Genomic DNA, 19,381 nt, shown 5'->3' on the forward strand with positions numbered 1-19,381 from the left:
AAAGGCTTTTGACTGCGTGAATTGGAATTGCCTGTGGAAGGTTTTGGAAGCAATGGGTGTACCGAGACAGTTGATAGTTCTTATTCACAACTTATACGTACAAAATTTGGCATCGGTAAGAGTTGATAATTTCCTCTCAGAGTCATTTCAAGTACAAAAAGGCGTGAGACAAGGGTGTATACTGTCCCCTGATCTCTTCAATATATATGGAGAATATATAATGAGGAAAGTACTAGACGGGTGGGAAGGTGGCGTATCAGTAGGGGGCAAAAAGATCTCCAATATAAGGTTTGCAGACGACACAACGCTAATAGCCAACAATGAGGACGAAATGGCTGAACTCCTCCATAGAGTCGAAATAGAAAGCCAGCATTTAGGACTTCAAATAAACAAAAGTAAAACCAAGGTTCTTGTCATCGACCGATTCGGCACCCTGATAAGGAACAATTCTTTAAGGGATTATGAAGATGTCGACGACTTTATCTATTTAGGTGCACTCATTTCTAAAGACGGAGGCTGTGAAGCAGAAATCCGGAGAAGAATTGGAATGGCAAAATCAGCAATGTCTAGTCTGGCGAAGATATGGAAAAATCGGTCCATACTGAGGAGAACGAAAACCCGTCTAGTGAAATCTCTTGTATTCTCCATTGCGCTGTATGAAAAAGGAAAGACATATGCTGGATGTGTTTGAAATGTGGTGCTGGAGGAGGATGCTGCGCATTCCTTGGACTGCAAGACGCACAAACGTCTCCATTCTCCGCGAACTGTCAGTGACAGAAAGACTCTCCACGACTTGCAGGAAAAGGATTCTGTCCTACTTTGGGCATATCGCCAGAAAGAACGAGAAGAGTCTTGAAAAACTGGTAGTAACAGGTACAGTTGAAGGCAAGCGGGCAAGAGGACGGTCTCCAACAAGATGGACAGACCAAATAAAGGAATTAACCGGATCCTCGCTAAACGCTGCCATCAAGTTGGCCCAGGACCGGGAAGAATGGAGAGGACTTGTGCACCAAGTGCATGACATTCCAGAAGACCACGACGCTCAGCATTGAGCAAGAAGATGAAGAAGATATAAAATGACGTCACATGTACAAAATTATCTTTATTCCTCGAAACGACAAAAAAAGGATTGAAAAGGATAAGTATTTATATTTTTTATTTCTATAAATTTTACTATTTTTGAGATACTTTTTTAGAGAAACTATTTGTGTATAAAACTTTAGTCGTAACAAAATTTTAACCGTGCTATTGTTTAACTAACCAACTAACCATCACGCCATTTCCCCGTAGGGGTAGGCATAGAGAATAAAACGCCACACCACTGTGCCTTTGCAAATATTCTTCGCCTCTTCCACGTTTATGCATCTCCTCATACACACCCGCCGATTATTTCGACTCCTAACCTGACCGCTTTTAAGTATTTGACATACCTGATCGTGCCAAGTTTTTCTCGGTCTTCTTCTGCTTCTATTTTCTACTACATTCGCATCATAAATTTGTTTTAGTGTTCTTTCCTCTCTCATTCTTTCTTCCATCTCAAAATACCTTTCTTAATTTTATCGCATAGTGCTTATCTGCATTCCTTCCTTATTTCACCATTCGAACATCTGTCATACATAGTTTTTCCCACACATTCTTCTGAGAGATCTCATTTCGACTGCATTCATACTTTCATGCTTATGTTGCCAACTCCATGCTTTACTTCCCATACATTAGGGTTGGATCCAGGACTCCGTTGTGTTCTGCCAGTTTAGCTTTCGAGGAAAGGTTTTCATTTGCTGTAACTGATTTCAGTGCTCCATCCACTGTGTTTCATACTATTGTTTCATAATGAAAAAACAATAGTAACCCAACTTAATACCAAAACACGTGTTACATTTTTAGTGCTGGTCTGCGTAACCTTTGTTTCGCATTATTTTTAGACATCTCAACATAGATGAAGAAAAATATTGAAGTCTTGGCATTCACGGGACTTACGACCGTCATAGGCTGGTTTCAGTGAACAATTTACACGCGTGTATCATTCACCAATTCTACCCATAGATATGTAGATAATAGATGATAGTCTCACCAATAGATGAACTCGTAAAATTTCTAGTAATTAATGTTTCAAAATTGAATCATTTACTATGTATATATATATATATATATATATATATATATATATATATATATATATATATATATATATATATATATATATATATATATATATATATATATATATATATATATATATATATATATATTTATATATATATATATATATATATACATATATATATATATTAATATATATTAATATATATATATATATATATATATATATATATATATATATATATATACACATATATATATATATATATATATATATATATATATATATATATATATATATATATATATATATATATATATATACACATATATATATATATATATATATATATATATATATTTATATATATATATATATATATATATATATATATATATATATATATATATATATATATATATATATATATATATATATATATATATATATATATATATATATATATATATATATATATATATATATATATATATATATATATATAAATAGAACTTCCAAGAATTTGAGTAGTGTGGTTGTCAATCATGGGTTGAAGTCGTGAATATTACACGTGTGTAAAGTGTTCACTTAAACCAGCCTTTGACGGTCGTAAGCCCCGTAAATGCCCAGACATCCATATTCTTCTGCATCTACATATGTTGAGATGTCAAAAAATAGTATTATAATTAACTCCTATAATTGGAGATAATCCAGATTTGTGAACAAGTGTTTGGACACACTCAAAATGTTGTAACCTTTGTGTATTTAAAATCCGCGCCCGATTTGATATAAGCATGACTTGATTTTTCACTGGTACTGTCGATGCGCTACGATCGCATCGCAGTCGCGGAATGTGAAGGCTAACAGACTTGTACCGTGTGGCTACAGCGCCTCGCCGCGCGCTGCTCGACCGCCTCTCGTCCGTAACTCGTGTCAGTCATGTCCACTTTACCATTTCAACACCATTTTTCGTGCGTTATAATAATTTAGATGTGCCATATTAATATCGTCACACATTAAAAAAAAAATACAGCTTAAATCGGTAGTGTTATGGCAAAGGGATAATCAGTAAAATTTTTCATTTTCTAAGTTTGTTCCACAAAATGTCTAAAATAGTGTATTCCATAATCTGGCAAAAGCATATAGCTGTAGTTACAATACTTATTTAGTTTTATTGAGATATGTACATATAAAAATACATAAAACAAATGAGTTTCACAAGTTTGTTTTTGCTATCCTGTAAAATTTGGTCTGAAACAGATATACCCCTTTGCCTTTACACTACCGAAATATGGTGTGTTATTTATATGTTAAAAGGTATTTAAACCATTTTCAAAATTTTAAATCGCGCCCTTAACCCTTTGCACGCGTAAATCGACTAGTCGCCCGAATTTTTTCCTCCTTTGTCCATGGGTTGTAAAAGCCTTGGACTTATAGTCCCTGGCTTTTACAAGCCATGGACTAAAGTAAACAAAGAAAAGGAAATAAAGGGAGTTTTATAGAATACCTTATTTTTTATAGAAAATTTTAATTTTTCAAATCAACTTTTATTTTTTGCTTAACTCGTTCAAAGGGTTGAGGGGATAATCGTAAACACAGAATTCATTCCACCGGAGGCCACCAGAGTCTATTTACGAATGATTTTTTTTAAAGAATGCATATTAAATATTTTTGTTGTTTTTTGGAATATGTTAAATATAACATATTATGTAGAAAAAAATCTTAATTCCTTACCTTTCAAGAACTCTTTTTAAAAACATTTAATTATTTAGAAGAAAAAGTTATTTTTACAATGCAAATACCTGTTTTAAGAAAGAAAAATAATCTTAATCCGCGTAACATTACGTAAGATGTTACCTGGATTTAGCGAAAATTATGTTGCGACCTTAACGTGACTCCCGAGTTGGTCATCTGTATATATTTTTTTAATTGATCAGAAACTTCAAGTTGTTTTGCACCAAAAATAATTCATTTGGATTACGCGATTTACACTGCAGAAAGTATGGTTCACTTGTCAAAAGTGGAGTACCTACACATTCCCTAGATATCGAACGATAAAGCACGTGGTACCTTTTTTTTATAATTTGGACGCACCTTGCCCGGGGTGAACTGTATGTACACTATTCGTGCGATTTGTCCCAAACGATAATATGGAGAAAAGGAATCACTCGGTAAAGCACGTCCGTGTAGAGGTCTCTAATATCTCAGTTCACGTCATTTTAAGTGTGTACAGATACTTGTTTACAACCAGCCTATGACAGATCGTAAGCCTTAAGCCAGACCTCCATTATTCTTCTTCGTCTATGTCGGATGGTAAAAAATATATCTTGCTCAATTGTGCAATTTTTATTATTATTATTATTGTTTATAGTAAGTATCACTACTTTAACTTTTTATGTGTTTCAGAGAAACACTTCGGCAACTATGTTAATATATGTTGAAACAGAGTAACGGGCCTTTCTTCACACACTTCGAGATCTTTACCGATTGTCTCTAAAACTGTCAAGGGTCCCCCCGATGTACTTTGCCATAAATTTTTAGAAACAATTGTCAAAAGGGTATGGTTTGTCAAACAATACTTTACTGTACGGTAAAACTCTTCTAAATTCTTCTATAGTATTTTTAGTGTGATTGTTTATTACATTTTATTTATTTATTTAAACATCATGTACAGAAAGGAAATTAGTACATTGGCGGGCTTATTACTAAAAATCAATTTCTTCCAACCAGCCAAAAACATTTATACCGTCATCGTGATCAAAACGTTTATACCGTATATAGCTGTTTGCAATCAGAGGGTAGATAGTACTTGAACAGTTAAAAAAACATAAATTACAATTTTATGATAATAAGGAAGGCAAAGGAAAAAGGTTTAGAGAAAAATGTATCAGTTGATTTCTAGGAGCACGCTTTTTTGCTTTTTTTTGTTTATTCGACAATTGCTGATATAATGAGATGCGAAGGGCTGGGAAACCCGCAGCAAAGAAAAATCGAAGGCTATTTAGTTTTGAGACTACGTTTTTTTCACAATCAAATCGTCGAAGTCATTTAAAACGAATTTTTTAGACATAACCAAAACAGCGCATACGAAAAATAGCAGAATTACAAATGTGTAGTTAAGTATTACAAATTGACAAAATACAAAATACGATTAAATTAATTTACATACATGGATTAAGGGGTATCTAGTTGATATATGAAAATGTGACATTTTTATGATTTACAAATATGCTTTTGTTGTGATAATACTTTGGTATTGTGTGAGTATTTTCAGATATCTATTTGATTTTTGCGGGACTATTAAAGTATAAAAATAAACGAACGATTTGATTAAGTTGTTACTGAAGCCGATGTAACCTGGGTAACATTATTTGGAATTTGGGTGCCTACTGCCTACGTTTACGTGTATAGTTAGTGCGTATTCGCGGCGAGGGAATTCCTAGACTTATAATATCAATGGTCTACTGCCAAAATATATTTCCTAGAGTGGGGAAATAACAACTCAGAGACGCCAAAGAATTTCGTACCCAACCAACGTATTATTATATATCTCATGTCTAGAGTGTGCGCGTGGTATTCACGCATACTCGCTTAATATATCTACCTAATTTGGCCTTTGTTTAATAAGAAAAATTATTTGTCTTCTAAAATAGTCCTTCGAGTACTATTTTAAATCTATTAATTTATAAAAGTACATACGACCATATATGGTATGATTATGCGATTATTTCTCGGTGTTTTGAAGAAAAAATCTTTACTTGAAACTTTGTTTGTAATTGTATAGGTGATATGCATGTGCATCTAAGTCGTTTAAACCCAATCTTCATTTAAATGCAAAACCAAAATTTGAATGTCTCAAGCTCTACAATTCAACAGACTAAGTCGAGTGCATTGTAAGCAATTTTATACATAATTTATTGTACGCGATAGTTTTATCAAACCTTTAACATCAAACATCGATGTTTGTTTAAAAAAAATTAATGACCTATCATTACTTTTTAGAAACAAGATGGAGTCAGTGGAGAGTCCACTGGAAGTGCTGTCCAGAGCAGCTACAATGCTTCAACACTCGAGAGCTTACTCCAGCAGTGATGATACTGATACTAATGGTAAGTTGTGTTTTTTTACTGTTTTCTACTCAATTTTTAACCAGTCATGTATAAGTTCATGTATAGGTTAATTTCAATTGTATTTTTCATTTAATTATTTAAATACAAAATGAAAAGTACTCTTATAAATGAAATGTAAAAGCTAAAGTTATGTTCATAATTTTCATCGTTTTTTAGGTCAACGGTATTAGAGTAAAATATCAATTTTGTATTTCTAAAATTAAAAATGTTCGAATCGCTACGAATGACAAAACGCTATTGGAATTCACTCCGCATGTATCATATTATATGTAGGTACATTTATATTTGTATTGTGTGTAATATGAAATAATCTCCGCATACATCCGGCCACACAAACGGATAGTTGGGAATTCTATTAGGAATGAATGCGCCTGTGAAAGAAACTCTTATGGGAAACTACTCTAAACTTGTTGTTACACCTCCTCAGTCTCTCACATTCCTGTTACATTCCTCATCCCACGACCCACGACTTGACAGTCTCTAATTCTCGAGTAATCTCCGCCGGGCGTGTGAATGCACGAGAATTTCATAGTTTGCCCATATTATTAAGATCTTCGTCCAGGTCAACTTCCTCATCTCTTTATCTGTCGTATTAGTAGATCAAATAATTCTACTTGCACACATGCTTGATACGCGTTACTTACATGTTCATGATCTTAAAATGACATTAATTACTATTTACATTTCGACGAATGGGATGAGGATCCTTTCCCTACTACATTCTGACAATACGTATTAACATAATTATAGCGTTCTTCGATATGTCGTTCAAACATTGATCAATTAATTTATGTATTAATTTTAAATCAAACACAGATTTTTTGAGTCTACTAAGTTGTATTTTATTAACAAAAAACACATAAAAAATTATATTGTGACAATTGTTTCGCCTTGTTAGGGCATTATCAAACGAACGACATTCGTTTGATAATGCCCTAACAAGGCGAAACAATTGTCAGAATATAATTTTTTATGTGTTTTTTGTTAATAAAATACAACTTAGTAGAATTAAAAAAATCTGTGTTTGATTTAAAATTAATACATAAATTAAAATGGAGTTCTACAAATTAAACGCCAAGTCAATAAATAAAAAAATGATTAATTAATTTACTCTCTGAACATAAAATATGGCATATATTATTATTTATATACGAAAGTGAACATTCGTCTCTCTATCATTGGTAGCAAGTACTGGTTCAAGTAGATAAGTGACTTATTGTATCCGTAACAAGTCGACCGTAGGAAATTTTCATCCTTATCGCTCTCTATAGATTACAACATTATTATACAAGATGTAGGTAATCTCTTGAATAGATCGTTATTATTATTTATGAAAACAGAAGAATCTTGGAGAGTTTGCGCATTATTTTCACATTTCCCTCGAGTCGTAGAGAATTACTACATATCACTCTTAGCCTCTGACACTAAATTACTTAATTACTTTGATACACACCAAACAACAACTTTAGTATTGAGTCAATTTAGCCGTGCACCAATCTGCACTACGCCATTGTGAAGTTTGAGGTGAAAGCTTTCCGGCAATTTAATTTGCAAAATAGCAGAACTATAATTTAGAAATATTTTGTGTTAAATTTTGTTATTGTTAAAGAAACGGGATGTCAATAATATTTATGGATAATTCGTATCTTCATATTTATAATTTTAAAATATTATAAGTTATTAATTCTTATAACTGCATTGTTTACAAGCGTGTACCAAGGCATACATTATTTTTATCGTTTGTAAATAGATGTGTATTAGGTTTTATCAATAGCATGTAGTATATATCTTCTTAACAATTAGGTACATATTTGTAAGACAATTATGTTAGTATTTACTTATGTATACAATGGAATGCGTCATAGCACAATCGTATTCCGAAAAGTGTACTATAACCCGTGACCTGGGACTATATTAAACAGTGGTTAATTTATGCATAAAATGATAATACTACATTTGGAAAAGCATAACGTTAATGTGGCAATTTTGAGCAAATAATATGCGACAGGCTGTACGTAATGTATGGTAAGGTGCATATGCATTTTATAAGTGAACGCTTTATACCTACACATTTTGGACAAAACATTTATATTGATTTTTTTCATTCAACGCTGTTTTTTCTTCATTGGAAATAAATAAACATGAAAATGTATAACAAAATACACCTTTTTTATACATATGAGGGATTTTTATACCTTAAGTCAACGTAACTATAAATCTCAGATTATCATTTTTGATGGTTAGTTTATAAATATGTAGCTACGTAAATACACTCTTGTTCCTACCATGTCACGTTCCCCGGGACACAATGGGATGGGGACACCCGGGACAAATGTTGCACCTTACGCAGGTTGCAGAGCCTACGTAGTCTACGTAAAGCACAGCACGGTTGACGTGATTGCCTCTTTTCGACAGTTAATATTCGTGATTTCTACTGCCAATTTTTTAAAGGGTCCTACCGAGTGCCTTGGGTGATAAAGCTTTGAACTACATCTACTTTACTTAAGAAGCGGTCATACGAGTATAATGTTGTGAGAATAAACTAACATTTTATATCACGCGCTGCTTAGAAACTAGGAACACGCGGTGAACTTGGGGCATTTTTCTGATGATGAAATTAAGCGTAGATGTTCCCGGATCACGTTTTTAAAATACCATTCGTCGCCGCTATAGCTCGCGTACATATAAATGGAACCGCAGCTATATGTACTTATATTACGAATTGCTTAAAAGTTATTGAAATCTCATCGGGCCTAGGTATTGTAATTTTTAAATTTCTCCAAATTGTGTCGTACGCTCATTATTTATCGAGTTTTATAGTCGGTCGCTATGCCTCGTGTCTTTAAAGCTATCTGGTTTACTGTCATTCGGGATGACGGTATGATTTTCCTTCTTTTCCACCAATATAAGCTTATTGCATCGGTGATATAAAGTCTGTAATTGCGTGGCGCGATTCGCCGTAGAACCGTTTCGGCGCTGAATGCTGGGACCGCATTCCGAACTGTGGTATGCGGTCACGAGGCGCATTCGCCTACGTATCGCCGCCATTGCCATACGATGCCGCTGTGCTGCTCTGCGCTCTACAGACTACGGCTTAGGACAGTGCTTCCCAAAGTGGTCCTTACGGACCCCCAGAGGTACCAGAAGTCCGTGGAAAATTCAATTTGATTTGGGGGTCCGAACAATGTCAAAGGGTCCGCGCAAATTAGATTTTAAAAAATTGTGACATATTTTTATCTATCATTAATGATTGCGAAGTCTGAAAAGCCGCACAATATTGGCGAAGAACTTATTCTTGCAGGTGTAAGTGAGGTAATACTCACCGTATTGCACAAACCATTGCTTACTATATTATAAAAAATAATTCTACTGAGTAATAATACTGTACGAAGAAGGATAGACGAAATGGCTCAGTGCGTAGAAATCTCTTTATATGACTACATACTTAAAAATATCTGAATCTCTATATAGCTTGACGAGTCAACATTACCAGGACACGGAGCTTAACTTTTAGTTTGAGTGTGAGATTTGTAAAAGAAGCAAAACATCCCAAGAACTGTTCTTCGCTATGTTTGTTAACTGACATTCTTCAACCAAATGTTTTATTTATATTTTATTTTTTCGTTACCATTTACCGTTCAAGACATCAAAATAAAATGTAATTTTTCTATTATCCGTTTATGTAGTTTTTCACCCAGGGTCGTGGGCAAGATTTGACTATGAAAAGGGGTCCGTGGGCCATAAGAGTTTGGGAACCGCTGGCTTAGGACGACCAACTTCGGGGAACTATAGGGTCCGCCATCTAAAGTTTTTTTTTTCAACTAGTGCTTATTTCGTGAATGGTAACACTTAGCTCATGTCTGATTTGACAGATAATTAGTTTTATTCTTCCGCTGAGCGAATATGGTTGTGTATACGCTTGAACAACGCTGGGAAATATTGCGACATTACTTTGAAAATCATGGTAATGTTGCAGAATGTGTGCGAAAATTGCGTACGGTTTTTGGAAGAAGAGAAGCACCGTCAGCTCCGTATGTTCGTTATCTTGTGAAAAAAGTGAAAGAAACTGGCATCCTCATCGATAAACCAAAGCGTGAAAAGCCAAAAACAGTGCGTACACCCGAGAATATCGATGTTGTGGCAGAAAGTGTGCGTGAAGCGCCATCAACATCAATTCACCGTCGTTCTCAACAATTGAACATTTCGGAGACATCATTGAGACGAATTTTGCATAAAGACCTTGGTATGACGCCATACAAAGTCCAATTGGTTCAGGAGTTGAAGCCAACTGACCATCCAATGCGTTTTCGCTTCGCTGAGTGGGCCTGCGATCGACTTACAGAAGATGCCGATTTTGCCAAAAAAATCATCTTTTCGGATGAAGCTCATTTTGATCTTGGCGGGTATGTAAACAAGCAAAATTGTCGTATTTGGGGCACAGAAAACCCGCACGCATACATTGAAAAGCCGGTACACCCAAAACGAGTCACTGTTTGGTGCGGATTTTGGTCCAGATGCATAATTGGGCCATTTTTCTTTGAAAATGAGCAAGGAGTGGCCGTTACAGTCAATGGCGATCGTTATCGGGCCATGTTGAACGGATTTTTGTTCACAAAAATTGAAGAGGAGGATATTGGCAACATTTGGTTTCAACAGGACGGCGCTACGTGCCACACAGCCGAAGCTACACTCGATGTTTTGCGCCCTGTTTTGAAAAAAAAAAAGTTATTTGGCGGACCCTTTAGTACTCCGTCTGCAATCTGCACTCATCGATAAGATCCCGAGTTCGCATCATCAAATGTGTGATAAACGGAAGTAGGAACACGGAAAGACTTATCAAGTGACATCTTATATCTTATTTTTTGACATCTCATCAAAGATGAAGAAGAATATGGAAGTCTAGGCATTTACGGGGCAGACGACCGTCATAGGCTGGTTTAAGTGATCACTTTATACACTTGTAACATTCACCAATTCTACCCATTATAGACAACCACACTACTCAAATTCTTGAAAGTTCTAAATAAATTTACTAATTTTATAACATTATTCTTGAATCACTAGAAATTCGCTAGAGACATCTATTGGTGAGATGAAAAGAAGCTTTTTATTGAGCAGAAACTCTTTTATTTTTATTAGTATGTGAGGTCCGAATCCTGGATTATAATCCCACACATCGCTCACTCCTTTCAAGAACGTCAAAAATCAAAAAACTCGATTTTTCAGGAGAACGTTTTTCTAGTTTAAAAATATAATACAATGTATTAAAAATAAATATCAAGCCACTTGTTGAACTTTTTACTGTGTAACAGATCTTTTAAGGTAAAACCTTAAGGTTTTTTCTCCATTTGTAAAATATGTAATATTAATAAAAATTAGTTGAACAATACCTTTTCTTCAAAATGCAAAAACAACACTTTCTGCCCTGCAGCGGGTAAATAGTAGGTTAAAATATACCTCTTTTGCTGGGATATAGTACATTTTCTGGGTATTCCGAAAACATGCACAACTGAAAATTGACGATTTTTGATTTATGACGTTCTTGAAAGGAGTGAGCGACATGAGAAACGCCAGAAAATATCATTTTCATTTTTATTATTTAAGCTTATAATTTGACCAGATAATTTATTTACAACATTTTGAGTGTGTCGAAATACTTGTTCACGAAATCTGGATTATCTCCAATTACAGAAGTTATTTTCATATAAATAATATATAAATAATATCTAATATCTTAGTCATAATCGTGGAAACAATTGATAAACGGAAAATAACATCGAAGCCATAATTTTGTAACTATTTCTAAAAAACTATTGAAAAAATACGTGTTCAATGAAATTTTATTTTTTACTGCGTCTCAATGTTTGCTACGCAAAAAAATCTTTTCTTATTATTTTTTTTTCGCATTTTTATTATTTGCTTCTGTAATTTTCATACTCTTGTGGTGTTATTACTAACGTTTGAATAACTAAAATCAAATAGAATCTATTCAAATATGTACTTCATTTAGAACCAGGTCAAGTTTATCACATAGGTAAAAAATAGATATCGATATAATAAAAATATTTTAGAACACAAAAATTATTAGATAAGAATTCAATTCATTTCCTAACACTACAACACATAATAATTATTTTACTATCGGTATGCTAGTCTTCGTATTTTGGAAATTCTATACATATGAGTTTATTCTACCAAAACGTTGGATGATTTATATATTTATAAAACAATTTAAATTACGCATTCCTGTAATGCCACTCGTCTTCCACTGTCAGATTTTGTCAAATTTTTGGTATCAACAGTAAAAACAGTATATTTTTTTTATACTAACGTGGTCTTAAAATTTAGACCAATTATATTTGCCCGCCTTCGTAGCATGGTTAGCGAAAGTCCCATGTTCGATTTCCATGGGGGGTCATAAGTAAATATAATTGATTTACACATGTATTTATAGTAATACTACCTGGGAGTTCAAGGTAGTATAATTTTTTTTGACATCTCAACATAGATGAAAAAGGACACGGAAGTCTGGGTATTTACAGGGCTTACGACCTGTCAAAGGCTGGTAAAGTGATCACTTTACATGCGTGAAACATTCTACCCGTGATTGACTCGATCATGGAACGTCATGAGATTAATCATATTTCGCTCACTCCTTTCAAGAACGTCATAAATAAAAAAACTTGATTTTTCAGGAGAACGTTTTTAAAGTTTTGAAATATAATACAATTTATTAAAAATAAATATCAAGCCACTTATTGAACTTTTAACTGTGCAACAGATCTTTTTAGGTTAAACCTGAAGGTTTTTTCTCCATTTGAAAAATATAAAGAATATTTAAAAAAATAATTAAACAAAACCTTTTTTTCAAAATGCAAAAACAACACTTTCTGCCCTGTAGCGGGTAAATATTAAGTTAAAAATATGCCTCTTTTGCTGGAATATAGTACATTTTCTGGGCATTTTCAAAACATGCACAACTGAAAAATGTCGATTTTTGATTTATGACGTTCTTGAAAGGAGTAAGCGATATGTATGACTCCAAAATTGTATCAGTGTGGTTATCAATCATGGGTAGAACGGTGAAAGTTACACGTGTGTAAAGAGCATCACTTAACCAGCCTGTGACAAGTCGTAAGCCCTGTAAATTGAACAAGTATTTAGACACCTCAAAATGTTAGAAATATAAGAGAAATAATTACTATTATAATTTACTAGTGATGAGAATTACATACTGGGGGCGAGGAATCCTCATAAAACTGGCCAACTTTTAACACGCCCACAGAATGCACCCGATAATCATTGATGGTATTGTTTGTTGATTTGGTAATATTTTTGTTTAACAACATACACATTGGTTTGAATACGAATATAAATGTATAAAATACTTGTTTAAGACCACTTTTGATTTTTTATTAGACATTCTTATTTTCGAGAACATCTCATTCATAAGGGAGAATACAAACTCTTGTTGGTGAGAACATCTGTAGGTATCGAAACTACATAGTAGTGTCTTATAAAAACCTTAAATTGATTTTAATGACTAGTTTCGTATATTCCTATGTAAACTATTGATGATCACCTGACATACTCGTATTACCGAAGTCTTCATGTGTACTTGATGTTACACACGTAACGTATATTGTTCGTCTCTTTGAGGATTTCATAGCATTCCTAATTGTAATGTCCACTGTAAGTATTATTAATTTATTATATTGTGCTGTTTGGACTGACGTAAATAGACGTTGGCCAACGTATAGGCACGTCGAGGACATCTCGTCTTGTCGATACACGATGTAGCCATTGCACATAATCGTGTACGCAACAATACAATACACAGGGTGTCGCAAAATTAATGAAGATGTTATATTTTTTTCAAATGGCGTCGTACGTCATCAGACTTGATATTTTTGAACAAGTCAGGTACAGTATACAAACAAATTGAAAAACGGGCACAAATGTGTATCAACACTGGCGGCAGCCACTTGACGGATATCATCTTGTATTTTTTAGCTATATGAAATCTTGGTGATCAGTTATTCTTAGATAAAAGATTGAAATGATGTATTAAATAGGATATAGATGACATAAGTGAAAGAGCTTAAGGTCAAGGACGTAACTGCTTTTTTTTAAAGGACATTACTTATCAACTCAAAATATAGCTTATATATATATATATATATATATATATATATATATATATATATATATATATATATATATATATATATATATATATATATATATATAATTCGGCATTTTATTTCTTCGTCAGGATTAAAATATTCTGTGATAATCCCTCCAAATAACGTTGCTTAAGTATTGAAACATCTGGTTTCTGTTACATTGAGGTATTTAAAACAAGCCATCTGCCGAAATACCTGCACTCTACGAAGAGTGTCATCCTCCCGTCACCTGTCCACGACCACTCCGCTGTCCGCTGGCTGCTGCCCGCTTACCGACACCTTGCGTCGTTCGGCAGCTGCTGCTAGCATTCGTTCACGTGCATAATTGCTATGCACTAAAAAATATTATCAATACCTGACCTTTGACACGTGTTTGAATGCACATAAATTTCCGCATTCTAATAGTCATGTGGCCAAGGATTTTTTTTAATTCTTCTTTTTATATGGAAAAATGGAAGAAAGAAGAGAGTAATTGCTATGTCGAAGCATAAGGTACTAAATACTGGCCCAAATGAGAAATGGTTTAAAATTGTACACACGAGATGTCAAATTGTTCATAATAAATAATTATATTTTGTTTGTACACCTGTAAAAAAACTTCTTAATTTTAAACATCAGTTAGTAAAATAAACTACAAGGTGAGATTTCAAGTACAAGTTATTTAGTACATTCCATATTTCACAATATTTTAGTGTCCAAATTTATGTTAAAAAACAATGCACTTAAATAAGCAAAATTAAATTTAAAATGATCGTTTTAGACGTCTCCTAGTATGCCAAAAAAAATAATAAAAAAACTATGATTTACTTTTCTTTGTCTTAAAAATTTAATTTTTGATTATTTATTGGCTATATTTAGGCTGGGATATTTTGCTGTGAAATTTATGGCAATTATTCGCAAAGCATTTATTGATACTAAATAAATATGAAGAATTGGCTTATCAACTACACCGTATATTGATTTACGAGCAAAACACGGACTTGGTTCGACGTTGTTCATGATTGTAACCCGCTTTCCTTCCTTCTGCACTGTGTTGAGAAGAATGCCGCGATTGAGGAATTCCATTGTGTTGGGATTCTTGAACTACTTAACGCCCGCTGGTGGAATCCCACGTCGTCATCATCATCAGAAGTCATTAACACTGTCGAATGTCGGACAGAGAACCTCACAAAACTATTTTCTAAATGAACTCTCAAAGAAATATTTGTAAATTCTTATGTTACATCTGTAGATACATACAAATATGCTGCATTATATTTTACTTTTTTTCTAACTTATGAAGTAACAAGTACTCTGGTTAACATGATTTTTAGCGTTATATGTTAGATCCATTTTGGAATATTTTTAATGAATAAACAATTATAAAATTTGTTATATTAATATATGTTGCCAGCCAAAACGACGTGAGTGACAAATTGTAAATTTGTTGAGTAGGATGTTGCTATACCATATTTTTTTTCAAGAAGATTATTTGTGTTCGTATTATATAATATTAAATTCTTATCAAATAAAAAAAATTAAAAAAATTAAAATTAAAGTATTGTAAAATATGCTCTAGGCATGGGAAACTTAGTGATGAGACATTATTGTACATTTGAAGTTGTAAATATATGAATGTGAAAAAAATATCGTGTCGACTTTTTGGGTGAAATTGATATCTTAACGATTATTATTCGAGTTAAATTAATATAAACATATTCTAAGTTTCGTCATAATTAAAAACGCACTCCAAATTGACCCTGAAATGCTCGCATTTTTTAGCAATTGCACAATGTTCTCTATATTGGGCTCTAGGCATCGACGCGCGACGTATTGACTGACTGCCATGGGATAAGGACGTCGTAGCACCTTTTGTTTGAAATTGTTTACCACATTGCGCAACATAAATACAATTATGAATTATTGGTCGGTACTAGTCCAAAGTGGCGACGAAAACGGCCGTCGGATTGCGATAAAAATGAAATGTTTATTAATCGGATTCCATCTGCATAACTTAACGCGTGAGGCATGAGAAACGAAAGTGATTCGTAATCGAATACCTCGGTTCAGGTCCGGCTCGGGGGAGACTCCGCGGTCACGCACTTTCTTGTATCCCCAGCGTGCATACAATGCGCAGATGATAGTATGATACAATGCTATTTGCATTTTGCATAGACCATAGATCGCCAAGTAAGTGAACACTTAACCAAACCACGTATCGTCGGCCTAATATGCAAATTACATAAGTCGCATCTAGTCACCTGAGTTTCTAAATTGTTCGGAAATACACAACGAGAGTTAAAGAAAACCTTACTAATGTTTTGTTTTTTTTTTACTTCTTGTTCTTAAATCATAATGTGCGCAAAAAAATCGCACGTTTAATAATAAACTAAACAAAATTAAAATTATTCACTTTACCATCATATTATGTTCCTTGAAACAATGAAAACATTCATTGCAGATACATACTAATATTTAATATTGTCAAACAAAATTGTCTATTCGTTGTGTATGTAATATTATTTTATTCGTGGACATAGAAGGATACACACATACGTTACAAGATCACATTATCTAATTCGATATCGATCAGTTAGCTTCTCAGCATGTTACATTGCTAAACTAAAACATTTTGTTAAAAAAATAATGCTTGGATTTGTGTGAATACAAAACGGGTATCTTACAGTTTGAATTATTGAATGCAATTTTGCTATCAGGGTGGTCGTATAAATCTAGTTATGTTTAAATTCCTAAAATTGTTGCTTTTTGAGGCGCTAGAGGTAATTTAAAAGGCGCTAGAGGTAATTTATCACTAATCCTACAATGGCAAGTGTCCGATCTAACACTATGGGTGGAATACAAATTACTCAATAATTATTACTGTTGAACCATTTCCAATTTTACAAATATGGTAAGAACTAAAAATGAAAGTATATTTTGGTATGTGTTTCATTTTTATGTGCGTGTTTCACATTCTTGTTGTTTTTTTTTAATAGCACCTCGCTATTCACGCGGTATTTATAATCTAAAATATTTTTCTTGTAATTAGGTTTATTCAAAATGCATAAATGTCAATAGTCTTCATGCGTGTGCAGTGCAATATCGAGTAATGAAATAAATTCTTTCGGTAAGACTGTTTGTAGCCCGAATTTTCTGCATTTTGAATTCCATTACAAAAAATCTGAAATGGTTAACCCCTTCCTCACCGCCTGAAAATAGTATTTTATCACACAATATTTTATGATGATAATCTATACACAATTTCGATAATTCAACAAAATATAAGAACAAATTCAAATAAATAAAAAATTACAATTTCTCTTGCAAAGTATTTATTTGTTTATTTTGTTTTCAGCAAACTATCAGTCCCTTAAAGTTGATCATATTTCTACCTTACTAAAAACCAGTGCAATGGGACTTATTTCATTCCAGTATTTTAATGATTCGAGATTTAGACTTCATTGAATAGAATTTCAAATTTTCGTAAAAATGATATATTTCCACGATATAAAGGGTGGACCATCTTACTTTTGGAATTTGAACTACCGGTTAGTTCAAGTTCGAATGGTATAATTACATTTATGAAATGGGATGTTTTATGCTTGAGCCAAATTGGTACATATTGAAAACTCACTTCTTAAGTGGCGAGTCTTCTACCCAAACTATAAGAAATTTGCTAAAAGTCTCCGTCTCTCACTGCTCATCAAAAATCATAAGGCTATTCCAGTTATTCCACTGTGATCTTGATCCCTGAGATCTTGGTCCGCAAACTATGTGACTTCTCGTTCCTTACCCAAGTTTTTGTTCGTTACCCGAAATTACGTCCGCAAACCGAGACTTTTTTCGTTGGAATTTTTATTCCTTACCGGAGGATCCAATTTATTATTGCTATATTTAATTCATTCAACATTTTCCGATAGCTGGTTCCCTACCTCTGTTAGGAATGCTATGTCGATCAAACTGATGTCGAAGTGACGTGTCGGGGTACAATCAACTTCACTTCTGAAATGAGGCATATTGAACTCGGCTGTCGATCTTTATAATCATGAAATTAATGTTTAAAAAATGTATCTTTGTTTATTCCCGAATATAAATAAATATTAATTTACCGACACTACTGACATATCTATGGTTTTCATGATTTATCATAATCCTACCACCACAGAGCGTCAATTCCAAAGGTGAGAACGTTTTATCTACCAGTATAGATAAAGTTAACATTACATCAATTCGGTAAAAAAAAGTATTCATTGATATTATTTTGCGTAACTTTAACATAATATAACTAAAAATAATGAAAATGCCAAAATAATTCAAAATAAAAGTCTAGAAGTGAAGATAAAGTTACCTACACTTTGCTGATAACGCATTATCCTTTTACTGTTATTCTAGCTTTTATGTTACTTTAAAACAACAATATTTATTTTTAAATCTCAAGTTTGGACAATGAACTTTTTTTTTTGAGTATGTACAATGTATGTGCTGCATAAAATGTGTGTAGGTAAGTGGTTTCTTCCGTCAGGTAGTTGACTCTAAGCTTGTGGGTAAGTAATTATCAGTTAGTAGCTTGAGCCATAGCACTCAGCGGTGCGCGGAACGGGAACGGGAACGTCACGCGTGGGCGGTGCCGCGCCGCGGCGCCCCGCCGCCCGCCGCCCCCGCCCCCGCCCCCGCCCTGCCGCTCGCCGCCCTGCCGCAAGTCAACAACAGGGTTGAAACAATACGACAATACGACTCTTATTAAGGCGGGATATTCGATAGTCCGCAAAATATTTTTTTTGAAACCCAGCTAACATTTAACGTTATTGTTTTAAAACACCGTTTTTGTATTTAACAAATAATATTTTCTTCGAAATGAATGTATGGTTTTTTAAAAGATGAGTTTTTAAAAAAACCAAAGGATTTTAACTTGGAAGTATAATATATTGACTTGTTAACAATGACTGACTGCATTGATGTTTATTTTCTTGCCAAGTAAAAGTGAC

General features: G+C 33.5%; 1 protein-coding gene across 1 annotated transcript in view; it reads left to right on the top strand.

Annotated features, from left to right (window-relative positions):
* The window catches only part of LOC148302614 (uncharacterized), a 52,690-nt gene that overhangs the window by 6,433 nt on the left and 26,876 nt on the right, over positions 1–19,381 (top strand). Inside the window, exon 2 of the mRNA XM_088271340.1 lies at positions 6,104–6,210. Coding sequence (XP_088127466.1) covers positions 6,111–6,210 — 100 coding nt within the window. The 5' untranslated portion in view covers positions 6,104–6,110. The remainder of the gene's footprint in view (positions 1–6,103; positions 6,211–19,381) is intronic.

The sequence above is a fragment of the Brachycentrus maculatus genome, unplaced genomic scaffold, assembly GCF_059751285.1.
Source record: "Brachycentrus maculatus isolate JH-2025_06_01 unplaced genomic scaffold, ASM5975128v1 h1tg000432l, whole genome shotgun sequence".
Lineage (NCBI taxonomy): Eukaryota > Metazoa > Arthropoda > Insecta > Trichoptera > Brachycentridae > Brachycentrus > Brachycentrus maculatus.